Raw genomic sequence first — 22421 nt, 5'->3', positions numbered from 1 at the left:
GTGTAAGGCGAAGAAGCTGTCCTCCTCCGATACCTCTGTGACCGAAATTGCTGATTTTCTTTTGTTTTTACGAGAAGAATCTCATCTGGCAGTGTCAACCATTAAAGGTTACAAGAGCATGTTATCAGCTGTGTTCAGGAATAGGGGCCTGAACATAGAGAATAACAAAGATCTGCATGATTTGATTAGATCATTTGAAACTAAAAAATCAAGAACTTCTCTCGCCCCTAGTTGGAATCTGGATGTGGTTCTCAAATACCTTATGTCGGAGAGATTTGAACCTCCCGATAAAGCTACTTTCCGGGACTTGACTAGAAAATGCTTTTTTTAAAATAGCTCTCGCCGACTGCGAAAAAGAGTGAGTGAGCTGCAAGCGCTTGACTCTAGAGTGGGTTTTAAGAAGGATTTGGCTGTATTGTCCTTTAAACCTTTATTTCTAGCAAAAAATGAAAACCCCTCGAGACCTTGGCCTAGGACTTTTGAAGTAAAAGGCCTTTCTCAATTAGTTGGGAATGAAATGGAAAGAACTTTATGTCCTGTGAGAACTTTGAAATTTTACCTGCAGAAGAAGCAGTTTGCAGGGTTGCCAATCAGAGTTTATGGTGTGCAGTTAAAGACCCTAGAAGAGCTATGTCAAAGAATGCCTTAGCATTTTTTGTTAGGAACATCATAACGGAAGCCCACATGAGCTGTGATAGTGAGGCATATAAGACCTTAAGGGTAAAAGCACACGAAGTACGTGCAGTCGCTACATCATTGTCGTTCAACAAGAACATGTCAATGAAGAACATCTTAGCGGCCACGTATTGGAGATGTAACTCAGTGTTCGCCTCACATTACTTGAAAGATGTGAGAGTGACATATGAGAAATGCTTCTCTCTAGGACTTATGTATCAGCGGGATACAGTGCTGGGAAAGGAGAGAAGACTGATCCTTAATTTTTGTCCTTATATTTTATATATTGTGATTTTAAAATTATTGGTGTTGAGTTTTTAGGTTGTTTGAAAGGTGTTTGGGGATAACGCCTTTCAATCATATTTACTAATCCACGGTTAGGATCGGGTGATCGGGATCAGTATTTTACTCCTTTATATGCCAAGAGGCATAGGTATATTGTCATGTAAGTGAATAAGACTCCAGTGACAATTGCCATTAGGTTCTGTTGAGTAAGTGGATAAGACCCCATTGACAGTCCTTTTCAAGAGTTCTCAGCCATAGGGCACACCCTCGCTGAAGCTTTTGAGGCGAAGCAGACTTCTCAGCACAAGCTAAGAAATCTTCCGCCCTAAAACAGGTAGGAACTAGGGTATTATTAATTAACTTGTATTACCTACAACATATGTTGTTTACCTATTAGGTCAGTAATTAGCTGTCTCTTGCCCTCCGCCAAAGGTGCCAATCAGCTAAGTATATATCTGACAGGGAAGTTGAATGTATGAAAATGATATTGTTATTGTACAATAAAGTTTCATACATACTTACCTGGCAGATATATACATCGAATAGGCCCACCCAACCTCCCCTCAGGAGACAGGTGGAAGAGAAAAATCTGGCTTAAAACGGTAATAGTTCCTATTCCTGCCACCCAGCGGCAGGTGGCGGGATCACCTGACCTACCTGTAGTGTGTGCCGCGAAATTTGAATTTCTGTCGGGGACGACGGAGTCTATAGCTAAGTATATATCTGCCAGGTAAGTATGTATGAAACTTTATTGTACAATAACAATATCATTTTTACCATTTTTGTACCTGCCAAAAGACATTGATTCCATGAGCATATAGTACAGCTAATGCTCATTAAACTTGTAAGTAATCCAGGACCATCATTGTTGCCAGGTTCTGGAGGAGGGATTCTGCAACCAAAGTTGACCATTTTATTCTTAAACCTTCCGCCAGGCTTTGTTGTTCCCTCTGTCGTGCAACTTGAAACAAAGAATTTTGGACGAGTGTTGTTACACTTAACTTACAACATGGAATGGTCAACACTACATCTTGTAAAACTTACAACATGGAATGGTCAACACTATAAACCTGGTAAAACTTCCTAGATGTCAGGATAGTGGAAAGACCATCGAAGATGCCTAGCAGGTTTATCGATGGTCAAAAACAAAGTCAGAGTAAAAAGTTTGCTCTTTGAGTGAAATTAATGTGATATTGGTTTGATCATTTATTCTGCAGAAGGACAGTGTTTTAGGCAATTTTTGGGATTCGGAAAAAACAAAACTACCTACAGAGTGGCCATTACATCTGCAAGTTCAGCAGTTACTATAGGATTAAGAGGAACACTCGGATGTAGACTTATAAGCTTGCAGGCGAACAGGAACAACCAGTGGATTACTACTCCTTTGAAGACCCTCATGCTTGATCAGTGGATGTGTTTCTTTAAGTTTGGCCTGATTCAGATTCATAGGTCATCCCCCTCCATCTACTCTAAGGAAATACTGTATTGAGCAAATTTCAAGTTCAAGAGTTGCCTGGTGATTAGTAGAGCCTTAGTGGTCTCAAAGCAAATTATTTTAGAAATTTCTAGCCATTGGTAGATGTATCTCTTATTCTTCCATTAAGGGGAAATCAACTTAAACTACAGAATTACATGCACTTCCATGACTTCTGCATCTCACACTTAACTGCTTAGAGATGCTTGACAGTCTCCTCCCAATAAAGGGATTTTCAAAGGTATCGGGTTCTATCCATAAGTGGAAAATAACCGTGGCCTTTTGTCAGAAGCAATGGTTTGTGTATTGTTTAGGGTGCTGTTCTAAGGAATTTTCAGCACCTGGAAACTTGTAGACATAAAAGTTTCTCTGCTTTTTTAGATATAGTAAGACTTTTTCACTGTCTAGGTACTTTCAGGGTTATCATTTCAAACTTTCCTCAGTATTGTGTCTTTCCTCAGTATTGTGTCTATCAGCAGTTAGAGTAAATTTATTGCAAGTGCACTCCTTAGGACTATATTGTAAAGGGAATGCTGTTTTATCTTTTTGTCTTAGAGCTGAGAATGATGTTACAGCTGTTTTTCATGTAACTGTATGAATTCCATTGAATCTCTTTGGTGAGGAAGAAAAGGAACAGTCTCTGTCCTGTTGGGGAAATTAAAACTTACATACTTAGATAGGTTGTGCCTGGAAGAGGCTATTATCCTTGTGTTTTGTGATTTTAGAAACCCAGAACATCTTTGTCAAAGGTTAAGCCTGGAGGATGCTACGTTAACCTTTTGTTTTGTGGTTTTAGAAAACCTAGACGTCTTTTCAAACGTTTAGCCTGGAAGAGGCAAATAGTATTGGATACACTTACCGTCTGTTAAAAGTATATGCCAGCTACCTGCTGTTAAAAGTATATGCCAGCCAGCCTCCCCACAGCTTTAGGCTGTCGAGGAGAATTCTGTTGAGAGCTAAAACATTTGAAACACATCTGGTGGAGAACAGGTGAACAAGACAGTCATCTGAACAGCTATTCAATATTTTGTTTGAATGCTGACTTGCCTATCATTGCAGAGATATAAGCTAACTTTAACAGTACGTAAATATCCAAATAGTAAATTTTATGAAAATTTATATATATTGTGTTCAAGTTACAGTTAAAACAGGTTAACAAACAAAATCTTAGAGACATACTTCTATGATTATAAAAGTTCAGTTTGATATGTCTAAAGTAGGAAAATGAAGTTTTGGGAGGAGGGATGCATGAAGTGATTACAAACATATTTTAAATGTTGCTCTTTATTGTAAAATTCTACACGGGAAATTCATCATTGTACAGTGATGATAAATGTAAAAATATTAATCACAGAAGACAGTCAAAACAGAGAATGACTCAGAACATGAGAATTACACATAGCTAAGTAGCACCCACTTTGTTTATGTATAATTGCATTTACTGTAGTAAAATTTTGCAAGGATTTTGTATTTACATTTTCACCATTTCTATGTTTAATAATTTAAGTAAACACTATTGTATTTGCATGTGCAGTACAGTATATGTACATATTGTACAGTACAATGTTTACATATTTATAAAAGTACATACAATGAATTTCACAACCTTTCAAAATTGTTACTGATTTGATTTGAATTATTGCAGGACTTTTGAACATTATGGGTTTGGACTATCAGTTGGAGATTTCTTCAGGCAGTGTATTCCATCAGCAATGAAGTTAATAACCCTCGGCTTTTATTCATTTGTGGAGGAGTAAGGAAAAAGGAAATTTCTTATTTTAAAAGATTCCATGGCCAATGTACATGAACTGTAAATTTTATTATGGCTTTAACGCTGTTTTTGAGAAAGATCATGTCGCTTTTCTCCTTGATATGCTTTATGTACACTCCTGTACAGTATGTAGCTTGATGGTAAATAATATACATACATTTACTTTTGTTTTTGAATTAAACTTAATGTTGATTCTTTAAAAGTTAATAACTTACTTATAGTGCAAGCAGATTTTTTAGTTCTATACATGATGAATGACATAAGTTTTAACATAGTAGTACCAGTACTGTATAATATAACAAGTTTTACAATTGCAGAACTTTGGAATCATAACTCCAAGATAGTATAGAATTTGCAGTGAAAAATAATACTGAAGGTTGCAGTTCAAGGTTAATCAGGCCATATAAGCTACTAGAAATGATTGCTCAGGTATGCAGATTTGTTTTGTATATTATCACATTTGCAGTACAGGCAGTCCCTGGTTATCGGCAGAGGATCCATAGTCAGCAGGGTGCTGATAAGCAAAAACTGCCATTACTGAAACTCGGTGATTTCGGTGCTTATGGCACCGAGTTTCAGTTAATGGCGCCTTTCTTAGGTATGTTATGGCACCGTCACTTTAATCGGCACCTTATGGCATTGATAACCGAAACTCGGCCCATTATGGCGCCATAAATTGCCAATTTTATAGCGCTAGACAAGGCCCCATAAAACCGGATCGCCATTAACCGAGTTTGCCGATAACTGAGGACTGCTTGTTTACGAGAAAATGTGTTTTGGCAAAATATGGGATGAACAAGTTTGCCTCTTGTGTATGCATGTACTATTATGAAATTAAGAATAGGTACTACGTATTTGGGTTTGTTGAATTCTGATGTCGGGAATTTGAGGCGTACGAAGGCACATTGGCATTTTACAGAATTTGTACCCTGAATGTTTCGGGCTTTAGTTTGGTTATGGTTAGTAAATTTGAGAGACTGTTTCATAATAATTAAAAAGAAAAATGTGGTTTTTAAGAAATTCAACACATTAGTCTGAATGTCTAGAAATTAAATATTATAAAGCCCTGATGCTTAATTTTGCATACACATGGGTATGTACTTCGTAGTCGGTTATTGAACCTGGATTGTAAGATGCTTTTCAGATACTTGTAAGGAAATTTAATCATTAGACATGAATTTGTATATAAGTAAGGCATTGCAAACCTAAAATAATTAGATATATTGATAAACTTTTATCATAAATTATGTAAACCTTACCCTACTAGCTTTAAAAATCTGCCATTTGTTCCGACACGTTATACAAACCATCGTTCCTTTACATAAGGAATTACTATCAGCGCCAGCTGGACCGGTTGTAAGATTTAATGACAAGGTAGTTCGGCAGTAACTGCTTGTCCGATGGTCGGGAGTCCCGCCCAACTGGATGTAAACATTCCACTTTGCTTTTGACTGCCGTCGGGATAAGACGTGTGTTTGCCTCTCTGTCGTGAGATTGTTTACAACATTTGTACTTTCAACCTGTTTCTTTGTATACTTGAGTGTGAACTGTAAGTATTTATTTGTTTTTCTGGTTGTGGTCTTGCATCACTGGAGAACATGCAGTCCCACGATTCTAATAAGCCCTTGTGCCTCCCATCCGGAATGGGAGGCGGGAAATGTGGAGCTTTTCGCTCGAGTGAAAGTGTGGACCACCATCCCCTTCGCACAAGGTGCTGAGGGCGTGATTGTGACCGTGCTGTGACTTGTGATTATTGTGTCTCGGTCGGAGGAGCAGAGGGAACGGTACGAGATGAGGAAAAAGCCGCATAAAGCCACCAGGGTGTCGTCGGAAAGCTCTTCCTTGACACCTCTGGTGATGTATACGTCGTCGTCTTCCCTCCCTCCTTGTCAGCTCCCTCGTATGGCTTTCTCCCCTTCGGGGGACGTGTGTGTCTCCGCTTGATCTGTTGGCCGCATAGGAAGGAAGAAGACATCCCGAACTTGAGTTGTACTCTGAGCCTTCTGTCCACTCAGGAGGGGATCTTTCCTCTGCTGAGTGAACAGGAACCCCCGCCCCATTAACTCGACTGTTGCTTCCTCAGGTGTGTCTGCCTCCATGGGTGGGGACCTTGAGAAGGTGTGGCGCTCGCTGAGTCTTCGGGGCACTCCTAGTATTCAAGGGCTCCTTCATCTAGCTGTAGCCCCGGTTACTCACGGGTTGGAGACGAGGACGACCACTACAGTCTCGACCACGGGTTATTCGGCTCCCCCTCACCTGGTATACATCCAGCATGTGACGATGGTCACTCCCACGGCTCTGTTGCAGGCTCCATTGCCTTATGTACCCAAGAGGGAGTTTTTACCCCCTCCTCCAGGTTTTGCTGTCCTGGCTCCTCCCCCTGACTTAGAGTGCCCGAAGAGCTCGCCCCTAGATCGTCCTCCTGTTGCCATCACTGTGCCTGCTGCCCCTGTTCCTGCCTGTGGAAGTGCTGCCGCTCCTTCAGGTCTTCCCAGCCAGGTAGAGCTGGGCCCCATTGCCACCACAGCCGCCCCAGCTCCAGCCTGGATGGGAGACCTGTCAGCTGTCATGAGGAAGTTGGCAAAGTAGTCCAAGAAGAAGAGGAAGGAGTCGTTGTCGTCTTCTGCCGCCTCTTCCCCTTTGACTTCCAAGGTCCCCCAGCTGAGGAAGGAGGTGGCCTCGCCCCCCACAAGAAGCCTCGCACAGAGATTTCTAAGGATGTCTCGCTCCAGTGAGACAGGTGGGTCTTCTTCTGGTCCTCCCGTTCCTCTGGGAACAGGGCCCGTCTCTCCTTCTTCATGGAAGAGGAAGATGGGGACCGTGGAGGTACCAGCCACTGCTGGTACCTCCGCTTCCGGCTCCAGAGGTTCCACCTCCGGACCGGGAACTGTCTCGGCCGCTCGCTTGCGAGCATCACCGAGTGTACAGTCACCCACCCATTGGTGACTGTGCAGCCAGGGTCCATGCTCACTGTCAGGACCCAGGCATGGAGCGGAAGGATGGTAAGAGTCGCTCAGGTGACTCTCGCCACACTGGCGATCGCTCGCACAGTGATCGTCCGGTACCCAGGGTTGACGTGATGGTCCCACCAGACTGTTCACGTGTCGAGGCTGGGAAGAGGTCCCCCTTCTGGGACCGTGGCTTGTCGTGAGGACGGTGCTCGCTCTCACTGCATTAGCGGATGCTACCGGTCACCCGACCGTCGATCCCATCAGCGTGATCGGACGGTCCGCACGGCTGGTAGCAGCTCCCCTGATGCACGAGACCAACGCTACCGTCCTCGGTCCAGCGCTTCTTCGCAGCTGGAATGCCACCGTGGGTTGGCTATTGCCTGCAGTCCTCCCAGCCTACCGGTTCTGCTGGTAGGCAGGTTAGGAGTGTCAGGTCTTCCTCACCTGATCCTTCAACCTCCTCGAGCTACACCGGGAGGAGCGAGGCAAACAGGAGTGATCGTGAGGAGTGTGCTCCTTACGGTCCGGCCACGAGAGCCTATGAGGCTGGTTCGGTCTTGGGACCGGACTGATCATACGCTCAAGTGGTTAGAGGAGACCATGAGGGGTCTGGCAAGGTTCTTCCTCCTGAAGGAAGAATGTTTTGGGAGGTGATCGTCCTGGATGGATCTGACGGTCCATCGCCTCGGGACGCGATCACCCCCGAGATACAGAGGTCTTTGTGCTGATCCGTCAGCACAACGACCTCGGGGAAGGTCTTCCTTGGCCGACGGAGTGCTGGACCAAGTGAACGCCTTTGTTTCCGGACAAGAGGTCTCACTCAGGGCCAGCAGGTTGGACAAGCTGCTTCCCCTCCTGCCTTGTCAGCGGTGTTTCTACGTACCTTCGACAGACCCGTTGCTGACCAAGCAGGTTGATCCGGAGTTAGCTCGCCTAACTCCAGGAGTGCCTCTTCAACACCTGCTGTCAGAGAACCTCTGGTTCTCACAGCAAGAGGCATCGGCCCTGGAATCCACTGCCATGGCAGCTTTCCAGGCTGTCTCTTGGCTGGATCTGTGGTCCCTCACAGTATCCAGAGTCGCAGCCTCCTCGGGAGCTATAGTTCCTGGGGAAGACTCGGCATTTTGGAGACACTGCCAGTCTGGAGGTAGAGTCGTCTCCTACCTCACCCACCAGATGGCCAAGCTGTGGGCAAACTTGGTTTTGAGGAGAAGGCAGTCCTGCCTCGCGTAACCAGGGCGGCTAGTCACGAGGTAACGTTGGGTCTGCGGAACGGATTGTTGCTGGGTTCCTCCTCTCTCTTTTCCAGAGAGGTGGACGCTGCGGTGGAAAAGCGTAGAGCCGAGGACATTGATCACTTAGTACACCAGACAGTTGCGAAGACTTCTAGGCAGTCTCGTTCAGCTGCGGCTAAGCCTCAGAGCTTAGCTAGTGCTTCCTCTGCTCTCAAGACGTCAGTACCATTGAGGGTAGCGTGAGGAAAGACCCAGCCTTCCTCTTTTGCTTCGAGAGATGAGCGTCAGCCCTCCTCTCAAGCCTCCTTCTCTTGCGGGAAAGGGGCTAAGCAAAAGGGGAAGAGAGGGAAACGCTAGGGACAGTGTTCCCCCTCACCTGCTGCTGGAAATGGGGGGTTGCCTAGCAAGCCATTGGGCAACTTGGCAGTGCTATGGAGCCGAGACTTGGGTAGTGGATGTCCTTCGGGAGGGATATCTACTTCCCTTTGAGTCGAGGCCACCCCTCACCTCACACCCTGTCCAACTTCAAATGTACGTCCCCGGTTCTGCCAGGGACGTAGCTGACACAAGAAGTGCAGACCATGCTGAGCAAAGGAGCAGTGGAGATTGTGCAAGACAAGTCACCGGGGTTCTACAGCTGACTTTTCCTGGTGGAGAAGTCTATGGGGGCCTGAAGACCGGTGATAGATCTCTCTCCCCTGAACCGGCGTTCGCCAGACTTGGTTCACAATGGAAACGGCATGCTCAGTGCTCAATTCCATCAGGGAGAACAATTTCCTGCTTTTGGTGGACCTGAAGGATGCGTATTTTCAAATACCCATCCAATAGTCCTCCAGGAAGTACCTTTGCTTTATCCTCGACAGGACGGTGTACTAATTCAGGGCACTTTGTTTTGTTCTCTCAACCGCCCCACAGGTGTTCGCGCGACTGTTCATTCTGGTGTTGGCTTGGGCCCATTCGGTCGGGATATGCCTGATGAGGTATCTCGACGATTGGCTGGTACTGGCAAGCTCTTGGTCGCAGTTGCTACAGGACAGAGATCGCCTCCTCGACTTCTGCTGCGATCTGGGGATCATGGTAAATTTCGAGAAGTCAGATCTCGAACCCAAACAGAGGATAAAGTACCTGGGCATGCTGATCAATGCTGTAGCAGCACGAGTCTTCCCCGCAGGCTCGCGGATCAGCAGGTTCAGGGAAGCAGCTCGACAGTTTCTGTCACAACAGGAACAGTCGGCTCAGCAGTGGCAAGTCGTGATCGGTCACCTGTCGTCACTAGAGAAGTTAGTCCCTCACGGGCGTCTTCACCTGCAGTCTCTTCAATGGAGACTACTAAAGGAGTGCTGGTCACAGATGCAGGATCCGCAATCCTTCCTGGTTCCTCTCACAGAGGAAGTAAGGGAGGATCTAGCCTGGTGGCTAGATGACAGGAACCTCTTAATAGGAGTACCCCTGCACACTCCCCCTCCAGAGATGCTTCTGTTCTTAGATGCATCGACCGAGGGTTGGGGTGCACACCTGGAAGAGTTGCTGGTTGCAGGCGTGTGGAACCATCACAACAAGCACCTTCACATCAACTTCTTGGAACTCAAGGCAGCTCCAAGAATTCTGGGAAATGACTGATGGGACACTCAGTGGTGTTGATGAGCAACAACACCACGGTAGTGGCCTACATCAACAAGCAGGGGTGCCTAGTGTCCCACCTGCTACACCAGTTGATGATGCAGGTGCACGAGTGGGCCGGGGCTCACTTGGTAGAGCTGCCACCCAGATACCTTTCAGGCAAGAGGAATGTAGTGGCAGACAAGCTCAGCTGCCAGAATCAGGTGATTGGGACAGAGTGGTCTCTTCGCCCAGATGTGGCGGAAAGGCTGTTCGATCTGTGGGGGCGTCCAGTAGTGGATCTGTTCACCACCTGGCCCAACTGAGAAAACTTCAGGTTTTCTCAGTTGTGCCGAACCCATGAGCAGCTGCAGAGGACGTGTTCCAACACCCGTGGGACAACCTCGTAGTTTATGCCTTTCCACCATTCTGCCTGATTTGCAAGGTAATCAGCAGGGTGCTGGTCACCTGTAATCTTCGGACGATTCTGGTGGCACCCAAATTGCCTCGAGCCATTTGGTATCCGGACCTGCTGGCTCTTCTCTCGGAGGCTCCGCGAGAGATTCCCCCATTTCACAACCTGCTGTGTCAATCACATGTAGAACGGTACCCCCAGGCAGTACATTCCCTGTGTCTTCACGGCTGGCGGTTATCCACCATCTCTTGCGAGCGAGAGGCTTTTCTCGCTGAGCAGCAACAGAGATGGCTGGATACCTTGGACAGTCCTCTGCAGCATTATACCAGGGAAAATGGTCCATCTTCTGTGGTTGGTGTCATAGACGGGGTCTCTCTCTGCTCAGAGCCACTCTTCAGCAGGTAGCAGATTTCCTGATCTTTCTTCGCCGAGAGAAGCTCCTCTCTGTCTCAGCAGTCAAAGGATACAGAGCCACCCTGGCCCTAGTCCTTAAGCTGCGAGGAGTTGATATTTCCTCCTCCATGGAAATATTTCTCCTAATGAGGAGCTTCGAGAGGTCTTATCCACCTAGGGAACTCAGGTCCCCTGGGTGGGACGTGGCTGTTGTCTTTAGGAGTTTGACTCATAGACCTTACAAGCCTCTCCGGGAGTCGTCAGACAGGGATCTGACCCTCAAGACCGTCTTTCTGCTGGCCCTGGCATCGGCAAAGAGAGTAGAACTTCGTGGTCTTTCCTTTGATATCAAACACTCGAGGGGATGAGAATCAGTTATGCTCGATTTCATCCTGGATTTCGTAGTGAAGACTCGAAACCCTTCGGTCTCTGACACCAGGTTCGAGTCCTTCACGATCCCAGAGGATATACTGGTAATGATACAGAAGAGATGCTACTTGTCCTGTTAGAGTGCTACGGCACTATCTGAAGAAAACTCGACACCTCAGGCCTGAGTGTCGACGCCTCTTTATTAGCACCGGGGTGACCAAGAAAGAAGTGTCCAAGAACACAGTTTCTTTTTGGCTTCGTGAGGTGATCAGGAAAGTGTACAACTCTGAGAGGAGTGCTGACACCAGTACCTTTCATCCAAGAGCCCACGAAGTTAGAGGTATTGGTCCAACCCTTGCATTCCGCAAGAACTTGTCAGTTGCACAAGTGTTGAAGGCAGGGGTGTGGTCCAACCAGACCACCTTCATCTCCTTTTACCTTCGGGATATTGCCCATAGGTCCTTGGACACTTTTTCCTTGGGACCCGTGGTGGCTGTTCAACAAGTTGTGTAGCTTACCCAGCTCCTTTAACAGGGAAAGGTTGCATCTCGTCCTCGTGATATCACATAAATGGAGAATGAATTAGAGTATGACTGGCTCATCTTCCTTCTCTTTTCTTCCCTCCTCCTGCAAGCAGAGGGTAGCGGTCGTCACATCGTCCATCGTCCTGGACAGGATGATGGCGCAGGTAAGCTACATAACTGAGCTCCATTCTATCTCTTAATTAGGGATAGAAGTGCTGATCTGTCCCTTCACTAGCAAGGGGAGAAGCGGACAACAGTAAGAGACAAACCCAATGCTTTATATTTGGCTTCTTACTTTTGACATAAGTTCTTGCTTGCTATTCATAAGAGGTAAGCATGCCTCCCTCTTATAAATTGGTCCAGAGGTCAGGCCGCTGATCCTGCAGTTCTCACTCTGATCAGTTGGACAGAGGCTAGGTTACCTCCCTTTGCTCTTACGACCAGGGAGGGAACCCAGGTTGGGCGAACACCAGTCTGTTCACAAGATTCAGATTCCTCCCACCAATAAGTGAGTCTTCTTATGTAAAGGACCAGTGGTTTGTATAACGTGTTGGAACAAATCACAATTTTTGAAAGTAAATTGTATTTTTCCTAACTATACAAACATGAAGTCCTTTACATATAGGCCCACCTCATGCCACCTCTCTGTTCCTGGGCCTAAAGCAAAGTGGAATGTTTACATCCAGTCAGGCAGGACTCCCGACCATCAGACAAGCAGTTACTGCCAAACTACCTTGTCATTAAATCTTACAAACGGTCCAGCTGGCGCTGATAGCAATTTCTTATGTAAAGGACTTCAGGTTTATATAGTTAGGAAAAATGCAATTTACTTTCAAAAATTGTGATATTGCAAAATTATTCCCTGTGGATCCATGCTTTAAGTGGCATTGAAAAAAATGACTACACAATAACTGATATACCAGCCTGACACCTAATGAAAAGAATGTTACAATTACAGTGGTACCTCGTTTGTCAAACATATATAGCTATCTCACTAACTTTTTCAATCTATGCACTGCTTTTCTGGAACTACTAATGTGTCTGTTCAAATTTCGAATTCTAAAAACTGTATGGCATGGAACAAAATTTTTCGACTTCTGAAGTTATTTGGATGTGACTACTAATTATATCTGCTAATTTAATTATCGCTCCTTTTAAGGCTGTTAAAACATTTTCCTCCCATGGTGAGAATCAAACATCTTATCCATACATTTCAAATGATCAAGAAACAATAGGTTCCATTAGTTTCCCTTCACTAAAGCTTATGGCACCAATCTTTGTGTCGATCTTCCTTCATTACTTTTGCTCCTAAATGTTCCAGTTGTGGAAACTTGCGAGCAATAAACCCGCCAACATATGGCATCTTCCCATGTTTGTTCTTCAACTTCCTGGTCTTTGAAGTCATCACTTTGATCATCCGTATTAAATTCTGGTAAGCAAAATAAAATTCCTGATATACTGGGTTCTTTCTGAAGGGAATTTCATTCGTCTTTGAATGATGCGTCTTGCTTGTCAGGGACGTGAGAAAATGAGGCGGATGTTACATTTTCACTGTTGCAGTTTTAAACGTTGCTCTTTGAGCTTGCAAGTGTGCTGTCTTTTCCTAAAAGGTAGGCTCTGAGACAGTTTAAATGCAACTGGTGATGGGTGTTGATCGTATGCTCCCATTCAACTTTGGCAACCAAAAAAGTGCCCCAACCCAGCCTGATTTAGTCTGTAATTTAGAGTATATGTCATGCCAAGTTTTTATTTTGCCGTTTTCAGCAAGTTAGACAAAGGATAGAGCATTGTACTTTTCTTCACTTTCATTTCTCTAGCGGTTCTATTCATGTCTTGAAAGATTTTGTCTTGTATTTATAGGTTTAGTCATGTAAGCATTTCTTGATGATTTTCTATCTGTTGGCAGTCGAGAATAAAGCGGATCAAACTATCTATCAATAAGCTGAATGAAATGGCTTGTAATTTTCCCAGCCCTTCTCTTCCAATATCCTTGGTTGTCGAAGTGATCAAAAGATTTATAAGTACTTTTGGACAGCAGTTGCACGGCAAGTTTAACTTTTATTCATTGCATACCTATAATAACATTGATATGTTTTTCAGAAAGTTTATAAGCTTTCCGAAGATCACTTCATTCCTCTTTATTAGCTCTCTAACTGGACCATTGTGAGCATAGCCTACGTACTACATACAGTTGCCTTAAAGTGTTCCTTTACTCCATCCCCTTATGTTTCATGAAAATGGTCTGGTAACACAGCAATGAAGCCTGTTTGTCTTGTAACGACGGATGTGAATGGTAGAGATATTGAATGCCAATGCTCATATTTTCTAATCACTACTGTAGACAATGTGTTAATGATATTAATGATAGAAGAATAATAGTTTACATTACCAGTGAATTAAGTTGGTAAATATTTAGAAAAATCGTATAATAATAGAATAATAAAAATAGCAATGTCAACCAGGTGTGGCTGCTGCAGGCATTTGCTTCAATTTCACACACTCACCAATATTGCTATGTCTTTGAAATAAGAGTTGGATTGAATTGCTTTTGCTTTCAGTATTCGTCAGGTTTTGATTTTATTTCTTTACATTTAACTTAAATGGCTAAATTTCTCCCCTCATTTGAGATGGTCCTTGGTCATAATCATTGCTAAAAAGTAAAACACCCAAGCTTTTTGTAATTATATGATTATGAGTTTTCTTTATTAAAATCAGCTGGTTTCATAAATGAATTTATAGCACCTATCTAAAAACTATGTAGTAATACACAATTGTCATGTTCAGTGTTTTTCACAACCATAATTTTGTATTAGCCTTTGTTATAAGACTCAAGCAATACAGATTAATTGAAGCTATATGTCCTTATTTTTGTCAAATTTCCATTCTCGTAAAATTCCTTATATTGAAAAAAGAAACCCACAAGATTACTGAGTATAAATTGTTTACTTGTGAGTATTAATATAGTATTTTACTAAAACTTTAAGTACTTTCAGGCCTTAACTGTGGCCCATTCTCAAGGAATATGGATAACACCTTACTAGAGAGAAAAATTAAATTCTACACGAATATAGATAACTACTTACTGGAGTCACCATTAAGTCTACAGAAATACAGATAGCTACTTACTGGAGGCATCATTGAAGCCTCCATGAATGTAGATCACTACTTACTGGAGGCAGCATTGAAGTCTCTAGGAATATAGATTACTACTTACTGAAGGCAGCATTGAAGTCTCCAGGAACACAGAGAACTACTTACTGGAGGCAGCATTAAAGTCTCCAGGAACAGAGATAATTACATACTGGAGGCAGCATTGAAGTCTCCAAGGATATGGATAACTACTTACTAGAAGCAGCATTGAAGTCTCCAGGAATATAGATCACTACTTACTGGAGGGAGCATTGAATCATTGAACACAGAATAACTACCTTATGGAAGGCAGCATTGAAGTCTCCAGGAACAGATAACTACTTACTGGAAACAGCATTGAAATCTCCAGGAACACAGATAACTACTTACTGGATACAGCATTGAAGTCTTATGGAACACAGATAACTACTTACTGGAAGCAGCATTGAAGTCTTAAGGAACACAGATAACTACTTACTGGAAGCAGCATTGAAGTTTCCAGTAATATGGATAACTACTTAATGGAGACAGCATTGAAGTCTTCAGGGATATGGATAACTACTTACTGGAAACAGCATTGAAGTCTCCAGGAACACAGATAAGTACTTACTGGAGGCAGCATTTAAGTCTCCGGGGATGTAGATAACTACTTACTTGAGGCCGCATTGGAGTCTCCAGGGATGTAGATAACTACTTACTGGAGGCAGCATTGGAGTCTCCAGGTCACAGATAACTACTTAGTGGAGGCAGCATTGGAGTCTCCAGGTCACAGGTAACTACTTACTGGAGACAGCACTGAAGTCACCAGGGATGTAGATAACTACTTACTGGAGGCAGCATTGGAGTCTCCAGGTCACAGATAACTACTTAGTGGAGGCAGCATTGGAGTCTCCAGGCCACAGATAACTACTTACTGGAAGCAGCTTTGATGTCTCCAGGGATGTAGATAACTACTTACTGGAGGCAGCATTGTAGTCTCCAGGTCACAGATAACTACTTACTGGAGGTAGCATTGAAGTCTCCAGGTCAGAGATAACTACTTAGTAGAGTCAGCATTGAAGTCTCCAGGTCACAGATAACTACTTGTTGGAGGTAGCATTGAAGTCTCCAGGTCACAGATAACTACTTGGTGGAGACAGCATTGAAGTCTCCAGGGATGTAGATAACTACTTACTGGAGGCAGCATTGGATTCTCCAGGTCACAGATAACTACTTTGTAGAGACAGCATTGGAGTCTCCAGGGATGTAGGTAACTATTTAGTGGAGGCAGCATTGAAGTCTCCAGGTCACAGATAACTACTTAGTGGAGGCAGCATTGGAGTCTCCAGGGATGTAGATAACTACTTACTGGAGGCAGCATTGGAGTCTCCACGTCACAGATAACTACTTAGTGGAAGCAGCATTGGAGTCTCCAGGTCACAGATAACTACTTACTGGAAGCAGCTTTGATGTCTCCAGGGATGTAGATAACTACTTACTGGAGGCAGCATTGGAGTCTCCAGGTCACAGATAACTACTTAGTGGAGGCAGCATTGGAGTCTCCAGGTCACAGATAACTACTTAGTGGAGGCAGCTTTGATGTCTCCAGGGATGTAGATAACTACTTACTGGAGGCAGCATTGGAGTCTCCAGGTCACAGATAACTACTTAGTGGAGGCAGCATTGATGTCTCCAGGGATGTAGATAAGTAGTTATCTACATCCCTGGAGACATCAATGCTGCCTCCACTAAGTAGTTATCTGTGACCTGGAGGTAGCATTGAAGTCTCCAGGTCAAAAGATAACTACTTACTGGAGGCTGCATTGAAGTCTCCAGGCTGTTAAGGGGATAACTTACTAGATGGAAGGCAGGCATTGGAGGTCTTCCAGGTAAGGTACGGGGACTTACTTGAGACAGCATTGAAGTCTCCAGGGATGTAGATAACTACTTACTGGAGGCAGCATTGAGTCTCCAGGTCACAGACTACCTATGGAGGAGCTTTAATTGAAGTCCCAGGGATGTAGGATTAAACACTTTAATGGAGGCAGCATTGTCTCCAGGTCACAGATAACCTACTTTGGGTAGGAGACAAAGCCATGTCTTCCAGTTGGATGGTAGATAAACCTACTTTGTAGAGACGCATTGAAGTTCTCCAGGGGATGGTAAGATTAGATAAACTACTTTAGTGGATTGGCAGCATTGAAGGTTCCAGGTTGAACAGGTAACTACCTACTGGGAGACAGCATTGAAGTCACTAGGGATGTAGAATAAAACTTACTTAGTGGTAAGGGCCAGCATTGGAAGTCTCCAGGTCACCAGGATAAACACTTAGTTGAGGCTGGCATGGAGTCTCCAGGTCACAGATAAACTAATTAGTGGAAGGCAAGCCTTTGATGTCCTCAAGGGATGTAGATAAACTAACTACTGGAGGGCAGCAAATTGGAGTCTCCAGGTCCACAGATAAACTACTTAGTGGAGGCAGCATTGGAGGTTTCTCAAGGAATGAAGATAACCTACCTACTGGATAAAAGCATGGGAGTCTTCCAGGTGGAAGGCCTAACTACTTACTGGAGGCGTTTGGTGCATTAAGTCTCCAGGGATGTAGATAACTACTTAGTGGAGGCAGCAATTGGAAGTCTCCAGGTTCACAGGTAATAACTTATGGAGAACTTAGCAATGGAAGGTCACCAGGGCATGTAAGATAACTACTTACTGGGAGGCAGCATTGGAGTCTCCAGGTCAACAGATAAATACTTAGTGGAGGCGGCAGCATTGGAAGTCTCCAGGGTCACAAGATAAACTACTTACTGGAAGCAGGCTTTGATGTCTCCAGGGATGTAGAATAACATTTAAGTGGAAGGCAGCCATTGGGAGTCTACAGGTCACCGATAACTACTTCTGGAGGCAGCTTTGATTGTCCCAGGGATGTAGATAACTACCTTACCGGAGGCAGGGCATTGGTAGTCGACACGTCACAGAGAAACTAACTTAGTTTGGAAGCAGCATTGGAGTCTCCAGGGTCACAGGATAAACTAATTACTGGAAGCCAGCTTGAATGTCTCCAGGGATGTAGATAAACTACTTAACTGGAGGCAGCCCATTGGAGTCTCCAGGTCACCAGAATAACTAACTTAGTTGGAGGCAGCATTGGATGGTCTCCAGGATGGAGATAAGATAGTTATATACTTTCCAATGGAGGACATTCAATGCGCCTCCACTAATAGTTATCCTGGACCTGGGAGGTTAAGCATTGGAGTTCCAGGGTTCAAAGATAACAATATTACTTGGGGGCTGATTGAAGTCTCAAGGTCACAGGAAACGACTTGGTGGATGGTAGCATTGGAAGTCTCCAGGGATGTAGATAAACTCTTACTGGAGGCAAAAGCATGGGATTCTTTCCAGGTCACAGATAACTACTTTGTAGAGACAGCATTGGGAGTCTCAGGGATGTAGATAACTACTTTGTAGAGACAGCATGACGTCTCAGGGATGTAGATAAACTTAGTGGAGGCAGCATTGAAGTCTCCAGGTCACGGGTAACTACCTTACTGAGACAAGCACTGAAGTCACCAGGGATGGTAGTAACTACTTACAATGGAAGGCAGCATTGGAGTCTCCAGGTTCACAGTAACTACTTAGTGGAGGCAGCACTGCCCCAGTCACCAGGGATGTAGATAACTACTTACTGGAGGGCAGCATTGCGAGTCCCAGGTCACATATAACTAGTTACTGTAGGCAGGCTTTGATGTCTCAAGGGATGTAGCTAACTACTTACTGGAGGCCAGCATTGGAGTTCCAGGTCACAGATAATACTAGTGGACGGCAGCATTGATGTCTCCAGGGTGTAGATAACTAATTACTGGAGGCGCATTGGCGTCTCCAGGTCACAGATAAACTATTTACTAGATCGGCAAACTGAAGTCTTCAGGGATGGTAGAAAAACTACTTACTGGAGGCAGCATTGGAGGGTCTCCAGGTCCCAGATTAAACTAGTTAATGGAGGCAGCTTTGGAAGTCTCCAGGGATGTAGATAAACGACTTACTGGAGGCAGATCATTGGAGGTCTCCAGGTCACAGATAACTACTTAATGGAGGCAGCATTGGAGTCTCCAAGGTCACAAGATAACTACTTAGTGGAACGGCAGCATTTGATGTCTCCAGGGATGTAGATAAACTTAGTTACTGGAGGGCAGCATTGAAGTCTCCATGTCACAGATAACTACTTACTGGATGTAGCATTGAAGTACTCCAGTCACAGATAACTACTTTACTGAGCAGCATTGAAGTCTCAGTCACAGATAACTACTTTTAGTGAGGTATCATTGAAGTCTTCCAGGTCACAGATAACTACTTACTGGAAGGTAGGATTGAAGTCTCCAGTCACAGATCACTACTTACTGAGGCAGCATTGAAGTCTCCAGGTCACAGATAACTACTTAGTGGATGTAGCAGAAGTCTCCATGTCACAGATACTACTTACTGAGCAGCATTGAAGTCTCCGGTCACAGATAACTACTTTACTGGTGAGGCACATTGGAGGTCTCCAGTCACAGATAACTACTTGGGAGGCAGCATTGAAGTCCTCCAGTCACAGATAACTACTTAGTGGAGGTAGCATTTGAAGTCTCCAGTCAGCAAGATAACTACTTACTGATAGTAGCATTGAAGTCTCCAGGATGTAGATAACTACTTACTGGAGGTTAGCATTGAATTCTCCAGGTCACAGGAATATACTTACTGGAGCAGCATTGATCTCCAGGTCCCATATAATACTTACTGGAGGCAGCAATTGGAGTCTCCAGGTCACAGGTTTTCTAACTACTTACTGGAGGTAGCTTGAAGTCTTCTCCAGGGATGTAGATAACTACTTTGTGGAGGCAGCATTGAAGTCTCCAGGTCACAGATACTACTTTACTGGAGTAGCATGAAGTCTCCAGGTCACAGATAACTATTACTGGAGGTACATTAGGTCTTCCAGGTCACCTATAACTACTTACTGAGGTAGTCATTGAAGTCTCTCAGGTCACAGATAACTACTTACTGGAGGTAGCTGAAGTCTCCAGGTCACAGATAACTACTTAGTGAGGCAGATTTGAAGTCTCCGTCCCAGATAACTACTTACCTGGAGGCAGCGTGAAGTCTCCAGGTCATGATAACTACTTACTGGAGGCGCATTGGAGTCTCCAGGTCACAGTAACTACTTAGTGGAGGTACATTGAAGTCTCCAGTCACAGATAACTACTTTACTGAGTAGCATTGAAGTCTCTCCAGGTCACAGATAACTACTTATACTGAGGTAGCTTGAAGTCTACAGGATGTAGATAACTACTTCTGGAGGCAGATTGGAGTCTTCCAGGTCACAGATAACTACTAGTGGAGGCAGCATTGAAGTCTCCAGGTCACAGATAACTTACTTAAGTGGAGGTAGCATTGAAAGTCTCCAGGTCAACAGATAACTACTACTGGAGGTAGCATGAAGTCTCCAGGGATGTAGATAACTATTACTGGAGGTAGCATTGAAGTCTCCAGGTCACAGATAAAAACTACGTACTGGAGGCCAGCATTGAAGTCTCCAGGTCACAGATAACTACTTACTGGAGGCAGCATTGGAGTCTCCAGGTTCACAGATAACTACTTACTGGGAGGTAGCATTGAAGTCTCCAGGGATGTAGATAACCTACTTTGTGGAGGCAGCATTGAAGTCTCCGGTCACAGAAACTACTTATGGAGTAGCATTGAAGTCTCCAGGGCAAAGATAACGACTTACTGGAGGTAGCATTGAAGTCTCCAGGTCACAGATAACTACTTACTGGAGGTAAGGCATTGAAGGTCTCCAGGGTCAAACAGATAAAATACTTATGGAGGTTAGCATGGAAGGTCTCAGGTCATAGAATTAACTACCCTAGGGTGGAGGCGCATTGAAGTCTCCAGGTCACAGATAAACTACTTTGCTGGAGGCAGCATTGAAGTTCTCCAAGGTCATAGATAACACGTACTGGAAGGAAGCATTGGTAAGTCTTCCAGGTCACAGATAACTACTTAGGTGGAGGTAGCATTGAAGTCTCCAGGTCACAGATAACATACTTACTGGACCGGTAAGCATTGAATCTCCAGGTTCCAAGGATAACTACTTACTGGAGGTAAGCATTGAAGTTCCAGGATTGTAAGGAAATACTTTGTGGAGGCAGCATTGAAGTCTCCAGGGATGTAGATAAACTACTTTGTGGAGGCAGCCATTGAAAGTCTCCAGGTCACATAACTACTTACTGGAGGTAGCATTGAAGAATCTCCAGGGTCAAAGATAACTACTTACTGGAGGTAGCATTGAAGTCTCCAGGTCACAGATAACTACTTGCTGGGAGGCAGCATTGGAAGTCGCCCAGGTCAACAGATAAACTACCTTACTTGGAGGTAGCGTTGAGTCTCCAGGATCACAGATAACTACTTACTGGAGCAGCATTGAAGTCTCCAGGTCACAGATAGCTACTTACTGGAGGCAGCATTGGAGTTCTCCAGGTCCAACAGATAAACTACTTGTGGAGGCAGCATGGAAGGTCTCCAGGTCACAGATAACTTACTTACGGGGGGGGGAGGCAGCATGTGGAGTCTCCAGGTTCACGGGTAACTCTAGTGGAGGTAAGCATTGAAGTCTTCAGGCACAGATAACTACTTATTGGAGGTAGCATTGAAGTCCCAGGGATTGGAGATAACTACCTACTGGAGGCAGGCATTGAAGTCTCCAGGTCCAAGGATAAAACTACTTAGTGGAGGTAGCAGAGTTCTCCAGGTCAACAGCTAACTACTTAGTGGAGGCAGGCATGAAGTCTCCAGGTCACAGATAACTACCTTAGTTGGGAGGCAGGCATTGAGGTCTCCAGGTTCACAGAATAACTACTGGTGGGAGGTAGCATTGACCAGGTCTCCAGGTCCAAGATAATAACTTGGTGGAGGCAGCATTGAAGTTACTCCAGGTCACAGGATAATACTTAGTGGAGGCAGCATTGAAGTCCCAGGTCCACAGATAACTACTTGGTGGAGGAGCATTGGGAAGTCTCAGGGATGTAGAGAACTACTTACGGAAAGCCAGCAGTGAGTCTCCAGGGCACATTGATAACTACTTAATGGAAGGTAAGACTGAGTCTTCCAGGGATGTAGGATAACTACTTCTGGAGTAGCATTGAAGTATCCAGGGATGTAGATACCATACTGGCTGGAGGACAGCATTGAAGTCTTCCAAGGGATGTAGATAAACTACTTACTGGAGGTAGGCATGGAAGTCTCCAGGGATGTAGATAATACTTACTTGAAGGTAGCATTGAAGTCCTCAGGGATGTAGATAACTACTTAATGGAGTAAGCATTGAAGTATCCAGGGATTGGTTATCGGTAACTACTACTGGAGGGGCAGCATTGAAGTCTCCAGGTTCACAGAATAACTACTTAGGGAGGTAGCATTTGAAGTCCTCCAGGTCACAGATAAACTACTTAGGGTGGAGGTAGCAATTGAAGTTCTCCAGGTCAACAGATAACTACCCTGGTGAGGTAGCATTGAAGTCTCAGGGATGTAGATAAACTTTACTTACTGGAGGTAGCATTGAAGTCTCCAGGTTTACAGTAACAACG

At 44.5% G+C, this 22421-nt stretch overlaps 1 protein-coding gene across 5 annotated transcripts in view; it reads left to right on the top strand.

Moving 5' to 3' along the window:
- Nucleotides 1–22421, top strand: part of LOC135207940 (putative nuclease HARBI1) — a 70112-nt gene that overhangs the window by 41976 nt on the left and 5715 nt on the right. For 3 of the 5 annotated variants that reach the window (XM_064239917.1, XM_064239926.1, XM_064239934.1), the window contains 2 exons: nucleotides 4080–4187; nucleotides 4523–4634. In XM_064239917.1, coding sequence (XP_064095987.1) covers nucleotides 4623–4634 — 12 coding nt within the window. In that variant the 5' untranslated portion in view covers nucleotides 4080–4187; nucleotides 4523–4622. Of the gene's footprint in view, nucleotides 1–4079; nucleotides 4188–4216; nucleotides 4346–4522; nucleotides 4635–12829; nucleotides 13124–22421 lie in introns of those variants that run through there. The other 2 variants (XM_064239944.1, XM_064239955.1) reach the window with 2 other exon arrangements.

Source organism: Macrobrachium nipponense, chromosome 11 (assembly GCF_015104395.2).
Source record: "Macrobrachium nipponense isolate FS-2020 chromosome 11, ASM1510439v2, whole genome shotgun sequence".
In the NCBI taxonomy this organism is placed as follows: Eukaryota; Metazoa; Arthropoda; class Malacostraca; order Decapoda; family Palaemonidae; genus Macrobrachium; species Macrobrachium nipponense.
This window is presented reverse-complemented; position numbering and strand designations above follow the sequence as displayed.